We start from the raw sequence: 24,252 nt of genomic DNA, 5'->3' as shown, positions 1-24,252 counted from the left end.
TAGTCCCGTGTGTTAATCATTGTGAGCTTGTGTCATTTATTCAAGATACTCCTAACTTTTGTTTTGGGTTTCTACTGTGTGTTTTGGATCGTGTTTGTTTGGTCTTCGTCGCAGTGCTTTACACGGCACGCCGTAATTTGGGAAATTGAAAACCCCTATTACGCATTCTTGCGCCTGTCTCCCGACCCTTTTATACATCGCGACATCAATTGCTCAGCAAGGACAGCAAAACGGTCAAATTCATACACTTATTAAGAGAACTCATCCCTAATGCCTCTGATCTGGTTGTAAAATATTGTTAGACTGTGCCCCTGGCTTTCCATAAATAAATAAAAAAAGAACATCTGCATAATATAAGGAATTGATATATAGCCTTTGCTTTCATTTTGATACTTAAGTACATTTAAAACCAGATACCTTTAGACTTTTACTCAAGTAATATTTTACTGGGTGACTTTCACTATTTTACTTGAGTCATTTCCTATTAATATCTTTACTTTTACTCAAGTATGACAATTGGGTACTTTTCCACCACTAGTAAAGTATTTATCTCCACCAAGATCTCAAAAGGACATGGAAAATATATATTTGTAAACTATAAGGACACAACATGGGATGTTTTTAATAAATGATATAAAGCATTTTATTCCAAAACAGTCACACTGTTCGTTCAAATTCATCAGAACCAATGGTCCTCAAACAAACCCCTGTCCCCCAGAACTGTCCCGTGCTTGCTGTGGGGGAACATTGGTGTTCACTTCACTGTCTAAAGCGCCAGGGATGCAGCTTGTCTGTTCAACCATGATCTGAGCACTAGTCCAGTCACTCAAGGGTGCCTCCTTCCCTCTCGTGGTAGAAAGTGCACATCTCCCACAGTCAGAACAGTAGGCTGGTGGGCTGCAGCCTCAGTGTGATGTGAGCAMTAGCCCAGTCACTCAAAGGTGCCTCCAATCCTCCMGTGGTAGGCAGTGCACACATCAGYCAGTCAGCTGTTRCTGTAGATAGTAAGCTAAAGCCTCAGTCCTCCACACATTCATAGCTACCGATTTGTGTTCTCTTTCAAGCCAAATTAACCCTCATATTAACCATTAAAATCTATAAAACATATTTTCTCATCAAAGCTCACCCTCTTCCCCCTCCCTCAACCAATCCTCCTCCCTCCCATTTTGAAATGTCAGGCTGTAGTTGGCACCCGCCCTCCCCTGGCCCCTCTACCCTAGGTCCCTCACTGAGAGCTGTACACACCGTTGAGCAGGCGGCTCTTCTTCTCCTCCTTCTGGCTCTCGTTCTTCAGGGTAGCAAACACCTGGGAGAAGAAGTTGGGGTCTGTGTTCATCTGGAGCATCTTGTCACTCATCAGCTTGGTGATGGACATGCAGCGGATCCAGAAGGTCTGCCCGCAGGTGTCCACCAGGAAGGGTTTCAGGGGGTAGGCGATCTCGTTGCCCATGTAGGAGCAGGTCGTGTAGAAGCAGGTGAGCAGCACGGCATGCAGCTCGTGCAAGGTGGCCACCTCGGAGGATACCGCCTCGCGGCACAACATGTAGAGGAAGACCACAGTGGCCGCATTGATGCAGCTCTGGTTCTGATAGCAGTTGTCCAGCAGATAACGGTCCACCACCCGCAGCCACAGCACCGGGTCCATGGAAGACATGTCCTGGAGCCGGTGGCAGCGCCGGCACAGGAACTCACCCAGGCAGCGCAGCAGCTTGCCGGTTGTAGCGTGGACCATCACCAGCCTCCTGGGCGTGTCGAGGTCCTGGACGGTCACCATCTGGGGCGTGTCGGGGGCCGTGTTTGAGTTGCATAAGGGGAACTTCTCGACCGACGAGGCGGCGTTGTTGGAGCTGTTGGAGATGGCTGGAGTGCTCTGGTCCTGGGTGGACAGCTTGTCACAGGACTGAGACTTCTCCAGGCTGAGGGTGGACAGGTTGGAGAAGGACTGAGACTTCTCCMGGTTCTCATTACTCAGATGKGCAATGTTGCTTTGGTTGGTGTTCTCGTGGGCCTGCACCTTCTTGGAGCCSTTCTTCTTCACAATCCGCCTCCATGGCGAGTAGCGCTTCAGAGTCTTGTCTTTTGYGCTCTTACCGGTCTGGACCTCCATCAAGTGACCCACAGTGTCCGGCCCGTCTTTGAAGAGGACTGCCTTCTTGCGGAGCGAGAGAGACATTGCGGATTCCATGGTCAATAGTGCCTGTGGAAAACAAAATCCTTCAATATTAGCAAAATGAAATGCTTGGCATCAGTTCAGTTGGCCTAGCTAGCTCAGCTCTGGCTGTCTCTGAAATGGCAACCTATTCCCTACAAAGTGCACTGCTTTTGACCATTGCCCAAAGGGGTCTGGTCAAAAGCAGTGCTTTATATAGGAAACAGGGTTTCATTTGGGACAGATTCTTCATCACAGTATTAAGCATAGGCATTAATAAGTCTTATGTATTCATAAACATGAGCAATATAACATTCCAAAGCAAAACAAAAATATTACTCACTGATTTCAAGTTGATATGTGAAAAATTATAACGATATTTCAATATTTTCTTTGTTAATTGAAAGGTAAAGACGGGTTGTCCAGTGCTTTTAGTTCAAGGCTGTTAATGGTTGTTGAACATCAGAATTGTCCAAGGTTCTGAAATCGGATTTCCACGTCGTAATAAAGAAGTATGTCATAGAGCGATTTTGTGAAAAGATTGATGTTGGCAAAATAAATAAATAAACAAATAAATAATTGTCCGAGTTCCACTGTAGAATTTGCCTCATCTTTGCTATAGCCTAGCTCAATAAATTGAAACAAAAATAACCTCTGAGTGCTTCTAGTCACAGCGTTACATTTCTGGCCTCAATGGCTGAATAACATGTATCTGGCGAGTGTTTTGCATGGATCTCAATGGTCTGTCAAATTATATTGGCAGCTCTGTCAGGTTCCCGCTTATCTCGTTCACACCAGACTCTTCTTCCCCCTAAAATGTGCGTTAGTAAATTCACTTTAGCAATCTACTTCAATAATGCGCATTTAGCCTGGGGACGAATAGGTGCGCGCCTATAATCGCTATTTGAATGGGAGCATACAGGTCTACTTCTATGTCAGGACTGACTGGAGGGCTAGCTTAAAATGCGCTATAAAAGTAGGAAATTGCCTTTTCATGTAAAACGCAACATAAGAACCAGAGCATACTCAAATAAAAGCTTATACACACACTTTCAACGTTTTTTTAAGAATTAATAAATCATACAACAGTTGAACCAATACTAGACTTAACTCGTTTGAATATTCAAGTACCTCCCCATCCCTAAATTGCGTCCCAAAGATTATCAATCTCTCGGACCAACCTCAAATCAATGCTCAGTGAACATTCCGGCGGGCTCTCTCTTGCTGTGTCGTGTTCGTGCTCATCTCATCTCTCTCTCATAACTCTCTGCGGGGGTCTCTGGGTCTGGTGCCTCTCTGCTCTCTCTTCTACATATGCACTCCCTATCATCCCTCTCCGCTCTCTCTCCTCTCTCTCTTACTCTCTACGTCTCCCATCTCCTATTCTTCTCTATTAGTGCACTTTTAGTCTACTTGCCCAGTGCGCCTGCTAATCAGTATAGCGTTCCATCTCCTTCCTCCGTTGCCGCATCTACTGAGCTGCCTCTCGAACGCCGGTAACCCACATTCCTACACACCTCTCCCCTCGCAGCCGCTTTCATCTCCACATGCTTGACGCTCTCAAGTCGTGCTGACACTCAACTTCTTACTCTCTACTCCATCGCTTTTCTCTCTTCTGCTCTACCCGTCAGTTCGACTTTTGACAAAACATCGTTCATTTTTACGCGCACCCCCTTCTCTCTTCTACTCTCTCTCTCTCTCTCTCTCTCTCTCTCTCTCTCTATCTCTCTCTCTCTCTCTCTCTCTCTCTCTCTCTCTCTCTCTCTCTCTCTCTTCTCTCTCTCTCTCTCTCTCTCTCTCTCTCTCTCTCTCTCTCTCTCTCTCTCTCTCTCTCTCTCTCTCTCTCTCTCTCTCTCTCTAGGAATATAATTGGAATCAAGTGCAGTTAGAGAGCAGGAGTTTAGACCATTCCTGTTCTCTCTGTGTTATTTTCATGCCTGTGTGGCTGAGAGGCGCAAGTTCGGTCCTCAGGGTTGGAACAGGAAATACCCCTTTAACACTGGAGACCTCACCATCTCTGTCAATGTGCTCTACAACTACCTGGAGGCCAACTCACAGGTCACCGTTTACCGTGTTATAGTGATCAGGATGGTGATAGTGATGATGATTGATGATGCTGATGTTGATGATGAGTCATTGTTCATGTATTTGGCGTGTGTGTGTGTGTTCAGGTGCCGTGGGAGGACTTGCGCTATCTGTTTGGAGAGATCATGTACGGAGGTCACATCACAGACGACTGGGACAGAAGACTCTGTAGAACCTACCTGGAGGAATACATGCAGCCCAACCAGGTAGGTGTGTGTGTGTGTGTGTGATGATTGTGATGATAGTGTTACAAAGAAACCCACACCCTTTCCACCAGTCTGACAGGAAGTTGGCTCTAGCTCCGGGCTTTGTGGTTCCCTCCAACTTGGACTACCAGGGTTACCATGGTTACATAGATGAGATGCTGCCCCATGAGAGCCCGGTGCATTATGGGCTACACCCCAACGCAGAGATAGAGTTTCTGACGGTGACCTCTGATAACCTCTTCCACACACTGCTGGAGCTGCAGTCACCTGACTCTGTGATGGGAGAGGGGGCTTCACAGACCGTAGAGGAGAAGGTGTATGAGAGACACACACAGACACGCACATTTAAACACACGCACACATTTAAATACACACACATACACTGGACCCCACACACACTCATCTCTCATCCTCTCTGCAGGTGAAGACCATCCTAGACGAAGTGTTGGAGAAGCTTCCAGAAGAGTACAACATGTCAGACATCACGTCTAAGACAGCTGAGAGATCACCATACATCCTGGTCTGCTTCCAGGAGTGTGAACGTATGAACACGCTCATCTACGAGATACGACGCTCACTCAAGGAGCTGGACCTGGGGCTGAAGGTGGGTTAGGGGCTAGGTTTTTACATTTATTTAACCGTAATTTAACGAGGCAAGTCAGTTAAGAACACATTCTTATTTACAATGACGGCCTACCCCGGCCGACGCCGGGCAATTGTGCGCCGCCCTAAGGACTCCCCATCACGGTGATACAGCCTGGATTCGAACCAGGTTACTGTAGTGATGCCTCTTGCACTGAGATGCAGTGCCTTAGACCGCTGCGCCACTCGGGAGCCCATGATCAGCTGGTAAATTAGACTAGGACTGATGGAAGACATAAGGGCGAATGGGTCGTTTTGGCTCATGACAGCGCTGTGTTTCTCTCCGTTCAGGGTGAGCTGGCTATCTCCTCAGAGATGGAGCAGATCCAGGCAGCTCTGTTCTTTGATAACGTCCCAGACACCTGGACCAAACTGGCCTACCCCTCCACTTACAGCCTTGCCCAGTGGTGAGTCACCGAGTGTACTCTCCCACTGCCCCAACGTCTACGTAAGATGATGTGTTGCTATGTGTGTGTGCATGTGTGTTTACCAGGTATAATGACGTGTTGCTGCGCTGTAGAGAGCTGGACAGCTGGACACAGGACCTGGCTCTGCCCACCGTCATCTGGCTGTCTGGACTCTTTAACCCACAGTCCTTCTTAACAGGTAACATACACACACATCCCCCTACAAACAACATACCCAACCACTTCTAATTATATTCCCAACTTATGTTGTAACTGCCTCTTGGTATTCTCTGTTCAGTGGAATGATTCACTCAATTTCCCTCTCTCCCTCCAGCGGTGATGCAGTCTCTGGCTCGTAAGAATGAGTGGCCGTTAGATAAGATGAACCTGACTGTGGATGTGACTAAGAAATTTAAGGAAGAGTTCAACCAGCCTGCCAGAGAGGGAGCATACGTATACGGACTATACATGGAAGGTATACACTCGTCTCCCCTTCTCATGAACACATACATCCTAGTTCATTTATCTTTTTATCTTTATCTTCACCCTTCACCCTCTTTCTCCCCCAGGTGCAAGATGGGACACTCAGGGTGGGGTGATCGCCGAGGCTCGTCTGAAGGAGTTAACCCCCTCCATGCCAGTCATCTCAGTCCGAGCCGTACCGAACGACAGACAGGAGACGCGTAACATCTACGAGTGTCCCCTGTACAAGACCAAGCTGAGAGGAACCACTTATGTCTGGACCTTCAGCCTCAAGACCAGAGAGAGACCAGCCAAGTGGGTACTGGCTGGGGTGGCCCTGCTGCTCAGCGTGTAGAGGTACGGGTTAGGGGGTGAGGAGGGAGACCAGCCAAGTGGGTACTGGTTGGAAAGAAGCAAGGTCGTTTTTTTCATTAGCTATTCGTAGGGTGTGTATTTTCTGCATTATGTTAAGTGTGAGAGAAGTTATTTTATGTAAAATACATGTATGTGTTACTACATAATCCCTCATACCAGGTTTGATGTTACTATTGACATATAAAAGGAATTTGTATAGTACTGTTTTAGCACCTGAAAGCTGTATGAAAATGTATAAAGCTACTTGACATTTCTTCATATGACTTAGTAAGAATAGAAATAAAATGAAAATCTGTATTTTTCTRAATTTATTGAAAAACAATACAGTACAAGCTGCAAAATAGTTTCACACATTTGATCACAGTAAGAACCCATTAATTCAAAACTTAGTATTTTGAACAAATCAACTGTATCGTGTAACAAGTGTACAAGTCGAAAAGCAGAAAACATTGGATGGTACCCTTTACCTAGGCCTAGCCTCTACTAATGAGTGGTGTTCAAGTGCTCTGGTCTATGTAACACTTGTTAATATGGCACATCATTTAAATGTCACTTTAAAAGCTTCAATGGGCACGATTTCCCAAAAGCAGCTTCAGGCTAAGTTCGTCATTACAAGCATAGGATCCTATAGTTCTCACGATGAGCTTATTACGATGCTTTTGAGAAACCGGGCACAGAACAACATGACAGTTAGCAGGAGGAAATCCACACTGCTCATAATTCTTYACTATTATGCCCCACAGTCCTCACACACAGAGGCGTGTATACATATGGCTTCAATTTAAAAAATACAATTGTGTTTGTGTGTTCTCCTAGTCACTGTCGTCGTCAGACCAACCCAGGTCCATCATGTTCATGTCCAGCGTCGCGGCGGCCATATTGATTTTGGTTCCATGTCGTACGCTACAGGTCTTAGAAGAGTTCTGATTGGATGTGGTCCGCATGCTCACCTGTACCCCCGACCTCACCCCCTGACCTCTGACCCCTAACTCACTCCGGACCTTATGACTTATGACCCCAACATTAGCCATGTCACCCCTGACCCCTCCAAGGTCACATATCTCCCCCATGTTCATATTCATATCCATGTCCCCTATCCTCTCTATCCCCCCAATATCATCCAGAGAGAGCATCTCCCCAAACCCAACCATACTCCCCCCACTCAGCTCCCTAAACATGGACTGTATCCTCCCTCCCTCCATACTCCCTCCCTCCACCACCCTCTCCTCCTTTACCTCCCTCCATCCCTCTTGTCTCCCAGTCTCCCCCCATCCTCTCTCCTCCCTCCCAGTCTCCCCCCATCCTCTCTCCTCCCTCTCAGTCTCCCCATCTATCTCTCCAATCCCACCCTGGAAGCCCTTTAGCATGATTTGCAGCCGACCCCCTTCCCCTAGCTCCAGCCGACCCCCTTCCCCTAGCTCCAGCCGACCCCCTTCCCCTAGCTCCAGCCGGCCCCCTTCTATCCCTCCCTCCGTCCCCCTCTCCTTCTCTCTCTCCCCCCAGGTTACCTCTATCCCTCCATCCCCATCCGCCTCCCCGAGACTGCTTGAGAAGCCCCTAATCATGGACTGGAGCCCCCCTATCCCCCTGTCTATCCCTCCCTCCATACCCTTCTCCCTCTCTCCGTTGCTGAGGGTTCTGATAAGGCAGGATATCTTGGCGCTGTTGGACTCCTGAGATTGGGAACGGAAGAACGACTCTGAGCTGAGGCCTGATGCTATGGGGGAGAAGAACTGAAAGAGAGAAAGAGATGGGGGTCGGGGGGGGGGGGGCAGTTGAACACAACCGAGATGTCATCCCTCACCACTCTTTATGAATTCATTGTTACTCTAGGGATGCGGGGCTTTGACACCATACAACATGGACTGTTTCTAATATTTAAATCTCAGAAGGTTGTAAAACAAATAGAAAAATGTTCACGAGCGAAGCGTCACGGTCGTTGACACCCGGCCGGATATGTGGGCTACTCACAGGGGTGACGTTGGACCGCTCCATCAGTCTCTCCTCCCACAGTCTCAGCCTCAGCTCTCTCTCCTCCAGCTCCTTCTCTTTGCTACTCAGGTCTCTCTCCAGCCGCCGCAACCTCTCCAACGTGGCATCTATCTCACACCTACAGAGAGGAGAGCTCCTGTCACTCACATGCCCCTTCACTTCCATTGATATCTGGTCAYCAATGCTCATGTTAGAATCTGGGGGCAGTGGCTTAGTAAACTATCATCAAGGTAAGCAATGTTCCTTTTAAGAGACAGTACGGGGTCTAGTTTCTGTTTTGAACGCCCTGTAATCTGAAACCTAGCAGTTGTCTAGTACTGCCTGTTTATTCCAGCATGTGGCACTGTTTAGTCTATGATTTGAAGGGCCATAATGGAATGTTCTCCCTCCCTCTCGCTCACACACACAAACACCAGCAACTCTCACAGCACCTAAATAAACACAGACATCTGACGCAAGGACATATCTCCCTCCCCCTAAACTTTTCCCTCTCTTTAAACTCCTCCCTCTCTCCAACCCCCAGTCCCACTTCTTACCTCTCCTTCTCTCCACCTCTTAAAGCCCTCAATGTTTCCCCTCCCTCGATCACCCGCTTCCCCTCGATTCCCCCTCACGCTCTCCCTCCCTCCCTCTCACTCCCACCCAGATCTTTCCACCCATTCTCCATACCTCCCTCATAATTGATTAGCTTGCCACACTCATGTCAAACACAAACAGAATCTGTCACCCTCCACCCTCCTCCTCGTCTCTCTTCGGTCCCTCTTCTCTCCTGCTCAGTTTTTATACTTCAAGTGCGCTCTTCACATTTCTGCCTCTCTCTACACAGCGCCCCCTCCCTTGTTTTTCCCATACTTGGCTTCTAGCTGCCCCCCTATATGCTTCTTTTGTGAACTCTCGCTCTGGTGGAAACAGGCTAAGTAGAGGAATCGCCTACATGGATAGGTTCCAGAGTCTTATTATAGACTAAAGCCAACGAGCCAGTAGGGTCATGCATTCAGCTTCTCTCCTGAGACACACACACACACACACACACACACACACACACACACACACACTGGGGCCTCTTGTTAGGTTGTGAGTGTATACAGTGAGAGCTGCTCTCTGTCCTGTGTCTGGCTGCAGAAAGATGGAGCTTAAACAATCCAGACTGTGCTTACTGTACCACCTGCATATCACATACATTACACACACACACACTGTAATTGTACCTCCACTGATCCTTGTTGTGTAGGAAGGAGTTACACTGTTCTGGTAGTCTGCTGTCTTTAGACATGGTCTCCAGAGTCCCCAACACCTGCTTAAACACTGGACGCTCCTAGAAAACACACACACTGATATCTTTCAGATATGCCTCAAATGTAATTGTAGTATGACCACTGTCAAGTTAGCACATTAGGACTTTATCGACAGTTCAGGCTTCTGTAACCGCTCATAATGGGCTAGCCTTGAGAGCTCAGGGTCGTAAGTTCAAGACCAGCTGCTGGGGTGTCCAACTCTGGCCCTGGAGACACTACACTGCTCTTTCCGTGATATAGACTGACCATTTGAATACAGGTCAAATCTACGATCCCTTATTGATGTCCCCTATTAAATTCACTTCAATCAGTGTAGATGAAGGGGAGGAGACAGTTTAAAGAAGAATTCTTGAGACAATTGAGACATGGATTGTGTATGTGTGCCATTGAGGGCGAACGGGCAAGACAAAAGATTTAAGTGCCTTTGAACAGGGTATGGTAGTAGGTGTCAGGCGCACCGGTTTGAGTGTGTCAAGAACTGCGACAGTGCTGGGTTTTTCACGCTCAACAGTTTCCCTGTGTATCAAGAATGGTCCACCACCCTATGGACATCCAGCCAACGCAACACAACTGTGGGAAGCATTGGCGTCAACATGAGCCAGCATCCCTGTGGAACGCTTTCGACACCTTGTAGAGTCCATGCCCCGATGAATTGAAGCTGTTCTGAGGGCAAAAAGGGGTGCAACTCAATATTAGGAGGGTGCTCCTAATGTTTAACACACTCTATGTGTCTCGGGTGTGCAGGATTTGGAGTCTCCAGAGCCAGATATGGAGATTGTGTGGTAGCCCTGACCTTTGCCCTCTCACCTTTGGTTCGGCCTGCCAGCACTTCTTCATCAGGTCAGCGAAGCTAGGCGGACAACTGGTGGGGATGGTCAGCCTCTGGAACACACACACACTCAGAGGAATCTTACATTCATAGGAACACACAATATGAAGTAGAAAATGTGGCGGCTCCCCCATTAAAATGTTGTCTTAGAGGGGACACAGTCCCTGATCAGCAGGGAGTTTAACCAGTGACCCATCAGTTACAGCATAATGCTAACTGTGCCTTTACATTCCAGTAAGAGGCAGGGGGGTGGGGAGGGGCAGTACATAGTAACAGGTTATAGCAGCGTTTCCCAACCCTGGTCCTCCAGTACCCCCCCAGCAGTATATACCTTGTTATTGTAACCCTGGAAAAAGCACACCTGATTCAACTTGTCAACTAATCATCAAGCCCTCAAAGAGTTGAATGTGGTGTGTTTGTCAAGGACTACAATGGAACTGTCTACTGTTGGGGGTTACTGGAGGACCAGGGTTGGACCAGGGTTACAGGATACATCCACTGAGAAGGGCAGGGGGATATGGAAACAGTTTACTCTGGGGAGGATTAAAATGGAAATAAATCTCTCTCAGTAACGGTTAGTATAATGGTCACCCCCCGCCCTCGCTCTGGTTATTTAGGGCCTACTATTGGACCTCATCCAAAAGCACGCTGGGATAGTCAGGAATCATGTTCTCAGATCTCTATGGGTGACAGGGCAGCACACTATTACTGGAATAGACACAGTTTGAACCCCCTTCCACACTCACGCACACAGTATAACCAGTGCTTCATTTGAGGAACAGGATCTGGCACTTCAGTTTTGAACTGTTTTCATTCCGGGAACCTATTTGCCCGGATCAGGTACCTCTCCTGGCATGAAGAATCATTTTTGCTGTTTGCAATGTAAACACTTCAATAAAAGCAATCAGTGTTAATTGGAGTTGACTTCTTCGTAATTCTCCTGCCACCTAAAAAAAAACGTAATGTGAACACATGCCTGATATTCCAAGAAGTGATTGGTGTTGGGTCGGCCCGGGTTGATGGCTTGAGCAACATTGTAGCCTAGAGACAGACCAACACGTGGCCGTTGCGGTGGTGAGAGAGAGAGAAGCGGGCCTGAATCTCTCACGCCACCAGAGTGAGATTCACTGAAATTAAATCATTCAGAATACAGCACCAGGAGGAGGCCTATAATTCAGACACAGCCGATCAATAGCTTATTCAAAAAAAATGAAAAGCCTGGCTGTGGATTGTATGCAGCCCAATAACACGGCATAGCCTAGTTGCAAATCTGTCAGTGAACAGCACGCAGACAAAACAGGCCTTTCACAATATTTCAAATACAATTGTGGGAAAACACAGATTGGAAAGCAAATGGCTCCTGCTGAAAAGAGGAGACTAATCTGTCTGTAGGCTAGCAAAATATTGTATCAACTTCCAAATAGGACTATTGAGCGAATAGCATTGTTTAACAGCAACGCTTAATCATAAAGGTGATTTGTTTTCATGCGTTCCGGTACCTCAGAGCTCCCCAGGTCAGCCCCCCCCCCCCGCCTCGCGCTCACTTTTAGTTACCGCACCTCCCGATTTACAAATTAAGCACAGAGTATAACCCGCCTAAACACACACAGTAAAACTACAGGTCCTGGCCTAGCTCCACAGCAGAGTATCCATGCCTTACAAGAGCAGAGAGCTGACATCAACCTTAAAAATAGCCCTTACCCTCCTCACAGCGGAAAGCATGAGAGAATCACGTTGTTACTCCAGCTCTGTGCGTGTTGCTCGTTCAGTGCTTGCGTGTTTGTTTTATGTTCGGCTGTGCATATGACCGTCTTTTATTTGCGAGTGAAACTGAGCCCCTTTGAAGCTCTCAACTAATCCTAAATCAGAACAATGTGTCATTGGGCATGTGTGTGTTTGTGTACCTCTTGTTTCTCCACCACCAGCCAAGCCACCTGCAGCCCCTCGAAGCCTTTAAATGGAACCTCCCGTGTCAGCATCTCCCATAGCACCTGGTAACACACACACACACACACACACACACACACACACACACACACACACACACACACACACGATGATACAGGACATATTCTCCTGAAAAAAAACACTTGACGTAGAAAATATTAGATGCCTCCCCTCCCGCACACACACCACGCCGTAGGAGTAGGTATCACAGGTCTCTGATACAGGTAGGCTCTGTATGACCTCTGGGGCCATCCAGGGGAAGGTGCCCACCACTGTCATGTGAGTGGTGTGGGACTGGAACTTAGACGCTCCAAAATCACAGATCTGACAACACACCGGGGAGAGAGACAGCATTGGGACACTTAAGTTACAAAATAATCCAACATGGAGAGGAGCATACAATAATTGTTAATTATCCCTACTGTACCTTGAGGACTTTGTCTGCTGTCAACACCACTGTATTGGGACACAAAGAGTTGAGTGAGTTCACAAGCGGGGGTGGGGGGGGGGGTGGTTCTACTTGTGATTTTTGTATGAAACTATAGCTATTAGTTCACGTCTGAAAATGACTAAGTAGCAGCAGTAGTGCGTGCAATGTTGGATGTCCTGGCGGGTAGATGTACGTTTGGTTGCGGAGTGCGTGTGCATTTGGTTACCGTTTCGTGACTTGAGGTCTCTGTGAATGACTTTGACCGGGGCTTCCGAGTGAAGATAGTGCATTCCTATTGGACAGAAACATTAAACATCCTCAGCCACGAACCAATAACAGACCAGCAAACTGTTAACAACTCGGCTAAACAATGGCTACCAGTCTCCAAACAAGTCACTGATCCTCACACCAGATGAGAATACGCCCCCTGTTGCCTTTAGGGACGACAGAACTGTTCCAAAGGGCTTAATTAGCATGCTACGGTTTCTCTAGGTACGGGAGAACATAAAACACGGGTCTATCTATCTCTCTAGGCTTACCTTTGGCTATCTCCATGGCCCAGGTCATGATTTGTTCCATGTCCATCTCCTCACTCTGTTCACTGGAGAGGTACTCATACAGAGAACCTCCGCCCGCATACTCTGGAGATCACAACACACACTATAACCCAGGGTTCTCCGACTGGAGAGAACGTGATGTCATCGACCTCTCTCTTTGGTGGACCCTCCCCGTTATGTACTCTATTGTTCCTCAAGCGAGGCTGATGACATCACATCAGACCATCTCCTTAAAGTTTGCAGTTGTTTAWAAAAAWATATATWTTTTTCWAAACTTTTTTGTTTTGTTACCCTTAAGTGTGTATTTATTACTGTGTATATATTACTGTATTTATACTTGGGATATTGTTTTTCGACAGGAAAAGCTAAATAATAACTGGAGTGTGTCTAACATAATGTCTCTCTAAAACCCAAAGACAGTTTACATGAAATATACAGTACAGTGTAATGCATAACAAACACACAGACATAAATGCATAAATAGATCACACACACACACACACACACACACACACACACACACACACAGAGAGAACAGGGTTCTTTCTGCAGCCTCCTGTCACTCACAACCTGAACTCATTTATCACAACGACTTGAGAAACGTCAAACACAGCTTAGCACATCAGGCTCATACACACACACACACACACACTGGGTAGTGTGTTCTGTAAGTCATATGGGCAGTGCTGTCACAGAGCTGATATCAACCATATGACCACATGGAGTAGACACACATAAAAACATCCTGGGTTAAGTTACAAATGTCCTGCCAGGAAACTCAGCACACACACACTCAGTAGCCTACATGTTGATCCTAGACCTGCGGTTCCATGTCCATCAGAATGTGTATAAGGAAACAAACACACACACACACACACACTGACCTGTGACGATTCCATAGTTGGGGGACTCCAGTACGGCGCCATAGAATTGAATAATGTTCTTATGACTGAGGCTACTCAGAATCTCAGCCTGGAGAGAGGGGGGGTGAAGAGTTGGTAGGGAGGAGAGAGAGTGAGAACGTATGCACAGTATTTAACTTACAGTAAGAGTACTACCCACCACTGCGACCTGTACRCTCTCGTTGGATGGCCCTCGCTTCATACTCGTCACCAAACCCACTGGCTCCAGGTCATCTACAAGTCTTTGCTAGGTAAAGCCCCCCCCACTATCTCAGCTCACTGGTAGCAGCATCCCACCCGTAGCACGCGCTCCAGTAGGTATATTTCACTGGTCACCCCAAAAGCCAATTCCTCAATTGGCCACCTTTCCTTACAGTTCTCTGCTGCCAATGACTGGAACGAACTGCAAAAATCACTGAAGCTGGAGACTCATATCTCCCTCACTAGCTTTAAGCACCAGCTGTCAGAGCAGCTCACAGATTACTGCACCTGTACATAGCCCATCTGTAAATAGCCCATCCAACTACCTCATCACCATACTGTATTTATTTATCTTGCTCCTTTGCACCCCAGTATCTCTACTTGCACATTCATCTTCTGCACATCTATCACTCCAGTGTTTAATTGCTATATTGTAATTACTTCGCCACCACGGCCTATTTATTGCCTTACCTTCCTTATCCTACCTCATTTGCACACACTGTATATAGACTTTTTCTACTGTATTATTGACTGTATGTTTGTTTATTCCATGTGTAACTCTGTGTTGTTGTTTGTGTCGAACTGCTTGCTTTATCTTGGCCAGGTCGCAGTTGTAAATGAGAACTTGTTCTCAACTAGCCTACCTTGTTAAATAAAGGTGGAAAAAAATACGCGAGTCATAGAAGTCCTACTAAATTGCAGTGTCTAATTCTTAATTCTACGACATGCATACTGTTACATTTGATTTAAGCAATCTGAGGGTTGTACAGAAAGTCCCTTCTGCTCCGCATCTGTATAGTGTATGAACTTCTTCACACTAAAGGTTCGGGTCAGAGCACCTGGGAACACAACGTCGACACGGCAAACACGCAATCAATCAACTCACTAACAGGCCATGTCTCGAACACAAAACAACATATAATCAGCCCTTTACTGGATAGTCATGGAGGACGATCATGTGACACGATCCAGACGTTTTTTTAACCAAACATCAGCGCTAGAGTTCCTCAAAGCAAAAATTCCTGCATGCATACATGTCTGTTTTCCAGGCACGTGTATGTGTGTGGGCATGTGATTGGCAGCACCCCAGCCAGCATATATACTAACAGTTATTTAGCCCTCGAGGGAAGAAGTCAGTGGGTTTTATGACAGTCACTGCCAGGCCAGGTCACTATAACCCACAACAGGGTTTTCTGCTGGGTCGGGAACCAATTTATACTGGGTCACAACTTCAGACTGGGATGTGTGGCAGGATATAGTGTTTTGTTCATTGTGAGGGTCACCGAAAAGAAAAAAAAAGGAGGGCCATGCCCATCACCCAGAATTTGGTTAGGAATCACTGAACTTCAGTATTTACACAAGAGAGTAAAATACACACACCTAAGAGACAGCTAGCCCATACCTTATCTCACACAATAGGAGTAGCCTGTGTTATAAACCAATACTGTACTCCACAATGAGAGGAAGAGGAGAGGTATGTTGAAACCAAAATCAACACAGGCAACTGGAGAGAAAACAGGAGAGCTCTCAAATCAAAACGGCTGGCATGGAGGAAAGGCATACCAAATTGACTGTGTGTGTGAGACTGTGTGTGTATGAGACTGTGTGTATGTGTGTGAGACTGTGTATGTGTGTGTGTGTGTGTGTGTGAGAGAGACGTGTGTGTGTGTGTGTGTGAGACTGTGTGTGTGAGAGACTGTGTGTGAGAGAGAGAGACTGTGTGTGTGTGTGAGAGAGAGAGACTGTGTGTGTGTGTGTGTGTTACCTCAGTCTCGATCTTGAGTAGTTTCTTCACAGCGACTTCTTTATCCTGAGATATCCAGTGTGCTCGGTAGACACTCCCAAAGCTGCCCCCTCCACAGTTCTCATAGAACCGCAGGTCCTCATGTTTTATCTGGACAAACGACGAACTCAGAGACGACATGGCATACTGGCGCGCACACACACACACACACTCGACGACAGCCGCTCTGAGTAAACAGAGCAAACTGAGAGATACGGAACGAAGAGAGAGAAAAGGTAGGAGGGAGAATACGTTTGATCACACACACCCGATAGCAGAATGGACTCCGGGAGCGAGAGAATGAAAAGAGAGACCGCAGAGAGCCTCTCAGTAAATATAGTCAGAGCTCATTCACTCCCTCAGTCAGGCCAGGTGCTGAGGCGCCACCCTGTGGTGAGATTACAGAACACACACACTTGGATCGAGAAAGAGAGCGAGAGATTAGAGTGTGTGTGTGTGTGTGTGTGTGTATGCGTTAATCACATTCTGCTCGCCTGCCTGTTCTCTTCTTTCCCAGTGTATGTATGGGGTGGATGTTCTGTGTGTGACCTCTTGCTGTCAGGTCAAATAAGGCTGCTGGCATCCAGGGGATGCATGGGATCATTGCTTCTATACAAAACACACACATGGGTCAGACACACACACACGGGTCAGACACACACTCACGGGTCAGACACACACTCACGGGTCAGACACACACACACACACACACGTCAGACACTGACAACCAACCCTGTCTCTTACTCACTCAGCAACTAAAAACACACTCCCACCACATACACCAGGAATGAGGGGGACAGTCACATCACCAGTCTGGAATGACCATGGTGACACGGCCAACCAGGAACGACATCATCAACTGGGGACAGAGAGGGTGACATCACTTTCACGGACAAAAAGAGTGACCAAATCAGCAATAACCACCATCATTTTTTATTGAAAGATCAGACAGACTAGACACTCGACACACTGACATCATAATGAGGTCCTGAGGTAAAACAAGAGACACAAGTCAAATATACTGTATCTACATATACAAAAGTACATGACGAGAACACAACTGAGAAGGATGACTGATTAAACAGAAATAACAATATGCTACATGAGTTGTGCGTTAACACAAGAATTTGAGGAAAGATTTCAGAGCGGTGCTTAACAATGCTAGGGGTTTTGCATCTCTATAACACTACGTAAAATGTCTTGGTATTTGTGAAACTGGTACAATATACTTTCTTCATATTTTTTACATCTGCTTATAGTAAGGGATACTGATAATCACTAAAAAGACCTACAATCTATAGTTTTTAATTTTTAAAATCAGATTTTTTTTCAGTCACTTTAAGTACTTGCAGTTTTCTATCTACATGTACAGTAACCTTACACTTAACGAGAGTCTCGGATCTTTAATCATCGCTCTTCTATGTGATGTCGCATAGACTGATGGTTCTGTGTGATGTCATAGAGGGCTAAGAATTCCATGTGATGTCAGAGGTCTGAGTTTTCCAGATGAAGTCATAGAGGCCCGATGAAGCCATGTCATGTCACAGTGATGAAGGTTACCTGTGATCTCTCGCAGAGGCTTGAGGGTTCTGTATGATGTCACACATGTAACTACCGTGATGGTGGGCGGGCTCAGGTCCTGCGGGGCTCTAGCCTATAGGAGAGCGTTGTCAGGGTCCGCTGGTTGTCAATCACACACAGCTTTCTGACGTAACCCCTCACCTCCGCATGGTTCTTATTGGGCTGACACACCTCAGGGTCTGAGAGAGAGACAGACAGAGAGACAGACAGAGAAAGACAGAGAGAGAGACAGAGAGAGAGACAGAGAGACAGACGTATTATTAATGCCTATCGTTATGGGTCCAGTTGAAAGGATCACTTGTTAGTGATAGGTCAGAGACTTACTGAACGGCTGACTCCTGCAGTGTCTCACTGCCCGGATGGTGTTTGCAATCATCCGCTGGAAAACACAACAACAAGCAGTGTTACATGTAGTGGCGTAACCAATGTTACGCCACTACATAAAATGTTCAGTTTTATAACTAATCTCATGCTATTCTAGACAATTTTTCCAAGGTTTATAACGAGTTCATATGCTTGTTTTTTGGGTTGGGCCCCCACATTACCACTGGGGGGGGGGGTAAACCAGTGGTCACATGTCATATATAAGTTGTATTAATGTTCTATGAAGGTTGTGGATACTACAACATACATATAGGTGGCATGAACAGTTTATGAGCATCTTATGAACACCTGTGTATACTCACCATCTTCTCAAAGTTGACCATGTTGTCTATGAATGTCTTGTTGCCCTCGTGACTGAAAGTCATGTCTAGGAAGAGAACAGAAAAAGCACCGTTTGAAACAGAGGAGTTAACTTTCTCACCTCGATTTTCGTTTGAAAACGGTTTCCCGTGGCTGGCCTACCGATCGTAACCGGGGCTTACCTTTGAGGAGGAGGGGCATGAAGGGGATGATTGGCGGCTCGATTTTGGTGACGGTCAGCCGGTAGGCCCGGTGGTTCCTGGATGGGTCCTGTTAACACACACACACACACATCACGGTTCAAAAGGTCAATAACTTTATTGTCCACTTAGRGGTCAAATGGAAATTGGTCTTTGAAGAGCAACTCACCATCATGCTTTCAAATTCAGCGTAGAACTTCTTGAACTTGCTGGGGAGTTTCTGCCAACAGAAAGAGAAAGGTTTAAGGGCTTTCGTTTTTAGTGGACGAATAGAGAAGCTGTAATTTGGCAGTAGTTTAACACTATAGTAGTAGTCATGGTTCACCTCCCAGGTCTGGGCGAGTCGGCTGACTGCAGGGTTGCTCATACCCATGATGATGGCAAAGAACGAGTTCAGATTCTTAAACTCCCGGCAGCTGGTGAAAGCAACATCGACAATTTCAGTGAGAGACTGAAGCAGCGTTTCCTCTATGAAGCGCGTCTACAGAACGAGCGCTTGATTGTTTGCGTGCGCAACACTCACTGAGCAGCGATCTTGATGAACTTCTTGAGCAGCTGAACCCGTTTGCTGAGCTGACCACACAGACACACCTCGGTCACAACCCACAGCTGCACCTGGTTGAACCTGACCACGACCACACAATCCCACGCGGGTCAAATAACGCACTGTAACATGTACCAACAACCTGCCTAGAAAAAAAAATGTCATAGAAGTTACTTCGAAATCAGACCTGCGTAAGAAGAGGTCCAGGTTGGCGGTGGTTCTCCTGAAGCTCTGACGGCCAAAGGTGTGGTACAACAGCTCATGCTGCAGCAGGGAGGAGACGGGACACATATTATAGGGTTCAGGTGTACAGAAAGAAATAGAGCAGGTTGGTTCTCTCATCTCAGAAAGGGTGTGTGTGTGTGTCTACCTCGTGCACGCAGCTGAAGAGTTCCCAGTCGTACAGGGTCATCTGGTAGGCCAGGTCTTTAGAACTCATCAGCTCAAAACTGGACATGGACCCCGCTGAGGGCCCCTCCTGGTCTGGGAGAGGGGTCTGACACACACACACATTAGGTTATTGTCTACACRACACTATGATGTTTAGCAGGGTTCCCCAACTGGTGGCCCGCAGGCCCGAATTTGGCACGTAGGTGACTTTATTTGCCCCCTCAAGTTTTCTGAGTAAATTATTTATTGTTGGACATAAAATACTGTTTAAAAACACCAGCAAATCAGCTCCAAGTGATGTTCATTTTGGAAACCTGTTCCAAAGTATTCCCATGCATAATGGAGAGGTACTGTATATGTGATCGTATACAAATGTAAGCAAGGATTGAAATTATTATGTTTTAGTCAAATATTATATCTGTTTGGGCTTCTTGCGGTCAATTTGCAGTCTACAAATTATTTGTAATTATGTTCTGGCCAAGTGACCATCCGCTCAATTTTTTTTTTTTTTTTTTAGTTTATGAATCTAGTTGATGCTCCCTGATGTACAGTGTGGTTGTGGCTCAAAGACAACATATTGCCATATTTCTAGTCCCCATTCTCTCTCACCAGAGCATTCAGCTGGTCCCTGGGACAGGCGAACATACGCCCGTTGGTGCTCAGAGTGGAGAATACGGACACATCATTGGGCCTCAGCATCTGCTTCTCTGTACAGGAGAACACACACACAAACGTTGGAATATAAAATGACAGTAATAAATTATATGTACACTGAACAGAAATATTAAACGCAACATGTAAAGTGTTGGTCCCATGTTTCATGAGCTTAAATCAATGATCCCAGAAATGTTCCACAGACACAAAAACACATTTCYCTCAAATGYTGTGCACTAATGTGTTTACATCCCAGTTAGTGAGCATTTCTACTTTRCCAGGATAATCAATAAACCRGACAGATGAGGCATATCAARAAACTGATTAAACAGCATGATCATTACACAGGTGCACCTTGAGCTGTGGACAGCAACAGGCCACTCTAAAATGTGTCGTTTTGTCACACAACACAATGCCACAGATGTCTCAAGTTTTCAGGGAGCGTGCAATTGGCATGTGGACTGTAGGAATGTCCACCAGAGCTGTTGCCAGAAAATKTAATGTTAATTTCTCTACCGTAAGCTGCCTCCAACATCGTTTTAGAGAATTTGGCAGTACGTCCAACCTGCCTCACAACCGCAGACTACGTGTAACCACGCCAGCCCAGGACCTCCACATCCGGCTTCTTCACTTGTGGAATGGTCTGAGAATTTCTGTCTGTAATAAAGCCCTTTGTGGGGATTTTTTTCTTCTGATTGGCTAGGCCTGGCTCCCCAGTGGGTGGGCCTATGCCCTCCCAGGCCCACCCATGGCTGCACCCATGCCCAGTCATGTGAAATCCATAGATTAGGGCCCAATTAATTTATTTCAATTGACTGATTTCCTTATATGAACTGTAACTCGGTAAAATCGCTGAAATTGCTGCATTTATATTTTTTGTTCACTATGAATGAAGTTAGATGTGATTGGCTCCTCACCGCCTGCGGAGCTGAGGTGGACCAATAGCAGGTCATCGTTTGAGGCCAGTTTGTCAGCCACAGCACTGGTCACCTCTCTCCCTGTGGCTGCCACGGCAACCCGGATGGTGGTATAGGTATGGTCACTGCAGTACACCTTCAATAGGACTACACACACACACACACACACACACACACGTTTTAACATGTTTTTAATAAAAAAGTGCAGAAAGACACATTATTTTACACAAACACACACTCACTTTCGTCACAGTTCCTGATGGGTTGTTTCTTCGCTAGTCTCTCGTCTCCGTTGCTGAACTCTCTAAGAAGGACCTTCTGCTGAAACAGGCCACAGAGATAAAAACAACACTTTTACAGACACACACACACACACACACACACACACACACACACACACACACACACCACCACCACCACCACCACCNCACCACCAGCACCACCAGCAAACATAGTCTGTGTGTACCTTTTTCAATTTGGCCTCTTCTGAACTGAAGAACAGAAACAAGAGAACAGACGTGTATGTATTAATGCATTGTCTTGATATGGATGGGTTAGTTGACGTCACAAAAACGAAGCGCACGCTTCAATGGGGCAGGAATCTGTGTGTTGTCGTGCTTCTGGATGGCCAGATACTGTARCTGGCAAMAATKACAAGAAGCTGCCACATGAGGAATCGTGAGTGACTCGTTTCAGTTTGTTTCATCTTGTTCTTGCTACCATGTCTTGTTTTGAAGTGTTTTGACTGATGTCATGTCAATGCTAATATGGCTAAAATTCACTAGCTAGCTAACCAACAACTGTAACAATGTATTTGAGATAACACGTGCAAATGTATTTATGTTTTCAATAAACATTTAGAGACTAAAYATAGTTTACATGTTGTCAACAATCTAAGMCAACCCCGTCTGTTTTGCCCCATAGTTACGCAYGCTTCGGTTTTGTTGCTAAACAACCAAGGTTTGGGGTTRAAGGTCACGGTGGGGGGTTAGAGGTCAGGGTTTACATACTGTAGTTTGACGACCTTCTCCAAGTCGGGTACAAAGTCTTTCAGAGCTCTGAGGATCCGTGAGTCATTGGACACACTCCCATACAGCTCCTACAGAGAGAAACACACGCTTAGACAACTTGTCAGGTGTGTGTGTGTGGGTGTGTGGGTGTGTGTGTGTGTACCTCCAGGAATGTGAGTGCTGCTTGCTCCTCCTGTAGATGGTGTGTGTGTACTGCAGCCCAGCGGAGGGCCAGATTGAGGACTCGTCTTTTAGAGGTAACAGCGTACTCCAACCTCTCCTGCTCCGAACCCGGGGGAGCCACCGCATGGTAGGTACACACAGGGTTAAAGATATAACACAACTACACTGAGTGTACCCAAACATTAGAAACACCTTCATAATATTGAGTTGCACCCCCCCTCCCTTTGCCCTCAGAATAGCCTCAATTCTTCAGGGGCATGAAGTCTACAAGGTGCTCGAAAGCGTTCCACAGGGATGCTAGCCCTGTTGACTTCAATGCTTGCCACAGTTGTGTCAAGTTGGCTGGATGTCCTTTGGGTGGTGGACCATTCTTGATACAGACAGGAAACTGTTGAGTGTGAAAAACCCAGCAGCGTTGCAGTTCTTGACACAAACCGTTGCACCTGGCACCTACTACCATACTTYGTTCAAAGGCATTTACATTTTTTGAAAATGTTTATTTAACCTTTATTTAACTAGGCAAGTCAGTTAAGAACAAATTCTTATTTACAATAACTAACTCCACCAGCCAAACCAGGACGACGCTGGGCCAATTGTGCGCCGCCCAATGGCACTCCCAATCACAGCCGGTTGTGATACAGCCTGGATTCGAACCAGGGTGTCTGTAGTGACGCCTCAAGCACTGAGATGCAGCGCCTTAGACCGCCGCGCCACTCGGGAGCCCCAAGACAAAAGGGCAATGTATAACATTACTGTAACCTATATGTAGCCTACTGAATATGCCAAGAAGAGAMACGGGAGAGAAGGAGAAAACAAGAGGAGAGAGAAGAACGGAGTGAAAGCGAAAGAGAGTTGGAAGGAGAAAAAGGATATTGTGCCATGAGCAGTTGGCAGAACTGGCTGTTAGGCATGAAGACACAGTGCATGAGRACAAAGTCATCTACCGCAGGATCTGAGAGGAGGGGGGGGGGAGAGATAAAGAGAATTAAATTAGAAAACAGATATTCATTCATCTCCACCAACCCATCATCCAGTCCTGTACCGGTCCCTCAACCCTGGCAACTCACAGTGTATCTCTACCTGGCTGTGTGGAAGCTAGGTGTGTGTGTGTGTGTGTGTGTACCTGGGTCAGCGTGGTGTGTGTCCATCCTCATGGTCTCCAGGAAGTGGTCTAGGATCTTCTCAGGGGTTCCAGACATCACAGTGTACTTGATGTTTCCCAGAGTAGAGGCTCTGGGACTCTTCTCCAGGACCAGCACAGCCTGCTCATGCTCCTTCAGGCGCACTGTATTCGCCTCCACGTCCTGAAGTCAATGACAGTATGGTACACTATTGCACACTGTAGCAACAGTACACTCACAGAACAACGAGACAGATGTTTCACCGGACGTATAAACCCGAAGCATCCAGTTGGCATTTCCACCCACCTCCAAATATGGTCATGAGGGGAAGCCCGGTGGCCGGTAGTGGGAGAAGAAGGCGCTAGATGGATTTTGGCCGACATTCGACTCATTTTCTCATCAATGAAACATTTGATCTCAACAGTTTCCTGTTCCCAAAACTGCAAACAGAGTGGACTAGGTTTTGTAGACTTCACCCTTTGCCAAAGTCTCAAAACATTTAGTTGTTTAGAAGGAGTGCAAGGGCATTTAGTTATTCCTAATGGTAATATGCAAAACACATAGAACACGCCATTAGGGTCTCGCTAGCTCGTGCTTGGCTCTGCCCACCTCCTCTCTTGTTCTGCCCACTCTGACGAATGTGCTCCCATTGGAAACGACAGGCTGTGGTCTGTCTTGGGTTAGTTGATAAAACAAATATTTGGTA

General features: G+C 46.6%; 3 protein-coding genes and 1 pseudogene across 3 annotated transcripts in view; 1 reads left to right on the top strand and 3 right to left on the bottom strand.

Moving 5' to 3' along the window:
• LOC111979563 (dynein axonemal heavy chain 11-like) overlaps positions 1–6,530 on the top strand; it is a 60,323-nt pseudogene extending 53,793 nt beyond the window's left edge.
• LOC111978880 (cyclin-dependent kinase 5 activator 1-like) lies at positions 617–3,199 on the bottom strand. Its single transcript, XM_024009120.2, has 2 exons — positions 2,493–3,199; positions 617–2,197 (listed from the first exon to the last, which is right to left on the bottom strand). The coding sequence occupies exon 2, from the start codon at positions 2,183–2,185 to the stop codon at positions 1,226–1,228; it is 960 nt and encodes a 319-aa protein (XP_023864888.1). The 5' UTR covers positions 2,186–2,197; positions 2,493–3,199; the 3' UTR covers positions 617–1,225.
• An 89-nt stretch (positions 6,531–6,619) lies between the features above and the next one.
• LOC111979657 (mitogen-activated protein kinase kinase kinase 20) lies at positions 6,620–16,587 on the bottom strand. The gene is made up of 11 exons (XM_070448779.1): positions 16,245–16,587; positions 14,261–14,348; positions 13,359–13,460; positions 13,046–13,111; positions 12,817–12,845; positions 12,576–12,713; positions 12,347–12,433; positions 10,421–10,495; positions 9,527–9,633; positions 8,298–8,436; positions 6,620–8,059 (listed from the first exon to the last, which is right to left on the bottom strand). The coding sequence occupies exons 1-11, from the start codon at positions 16,401–16,403 to the stop codon at positions 7,139–7,141; spliced, it is 1,911 nt and encodes a 636-aa protein (XP_070304880.1). The 5' UTR covers positions 16,404–16,587; the 3' UTR covers positions 6,620–7,138.
• Positions 16,588–17,188: 601 nt separating this feature from the next.
• The window catches only part of LOC111979745 (rap guanine nucleotide exchange factor 4-like), a 49,384-nt gene continuing 42,320 nt past the window's right edge, over positions 17,189–24,252 (bottom strand). The window contains 17 exon segments of the mRNA XM_024010433.2: positions 17,189–18,022; positions 18,168–18,222; positions 18,530–18,594; positions 18,710–18,797; positions 18,897–18,947; positions 19,053–19,143; positions 19,251–19,352; positions 19,459–19,535; positions 19,642–19,767; positions 20,271–20,368; positions 21,233–21,379; positions 21,475–21,553; positions 21,699–21,723; positions 22,243–22,331; positions 22,406–22,556; positions 23,299–23,377; positions 23,549–23,729. Coding sequence (XP_023866201.1) covers positions 17,895–18,022; positions 18,168–18,222; positions 18,530–18,594; positions 18,710–18,797; positions 18,897–18,947; positions 19,053–19,143; positions 19,251–19,352; positions 19,459–19,535; positions 19,642–19,767; positions 20,271–20,368; positions 21,233–21,379; positions 21,475–21,553; positions 21,699–21,723; positions 22,243–22,331; positions 22,406–22,556; positions 23,299–23,377; positions 23,549–23,729 — 1,632 coding nt within the window. The 3' untranslated portion in view covers positions 17,189–17,894.

This window comes from Salvelinus sp. IW2-2015, linkage group LG19 (assembly GCF_002910315.2).
Source record: "Salvelinus sp. IW2-2015 linkage group LG19, ASM291031v2, whole genome shotgun sequence".
In the NCBI taxonomy this organism is placed as follows: domain Eukaryota; kingdom Metazoa; phylum Chordata; class Actinopteri; order Salmoniformes; family Salmonidae; genus Salvelinus; species Salvelinus sp. IW2-2015.
The sequence above is the reverse complement of the archived record's forward strand: the minus strand, read 5'-3'. Positions and strand labels throughout refer to the sequence as shown.

Bases quoted from the DNA above. Each gene is read 5' to 3' on its own strand.
- LOC111979657 (XM_070448779.1), bottom strand. From the start codon at position 16,403: ATGTCGTCTCTGAGTTCGTCGTTTGTCCAGATAAAACATGAGGACCTG. The intron at 12,434-12,575 runs GTGTGTGTGCGG...GTGTGTTACCAG, and splicing joins ATACCTACTCCTACGGCGTG to GTGCTATGGGAGATGCTGAC. The intron at 9,634-10,420 runs GTGAGAGGGCAA...TGTGTTTTCTAG, and splicing joins GCTGGCAGGCCGAACCAAAG to GAGCGTCCAGTGTTTAAGCA.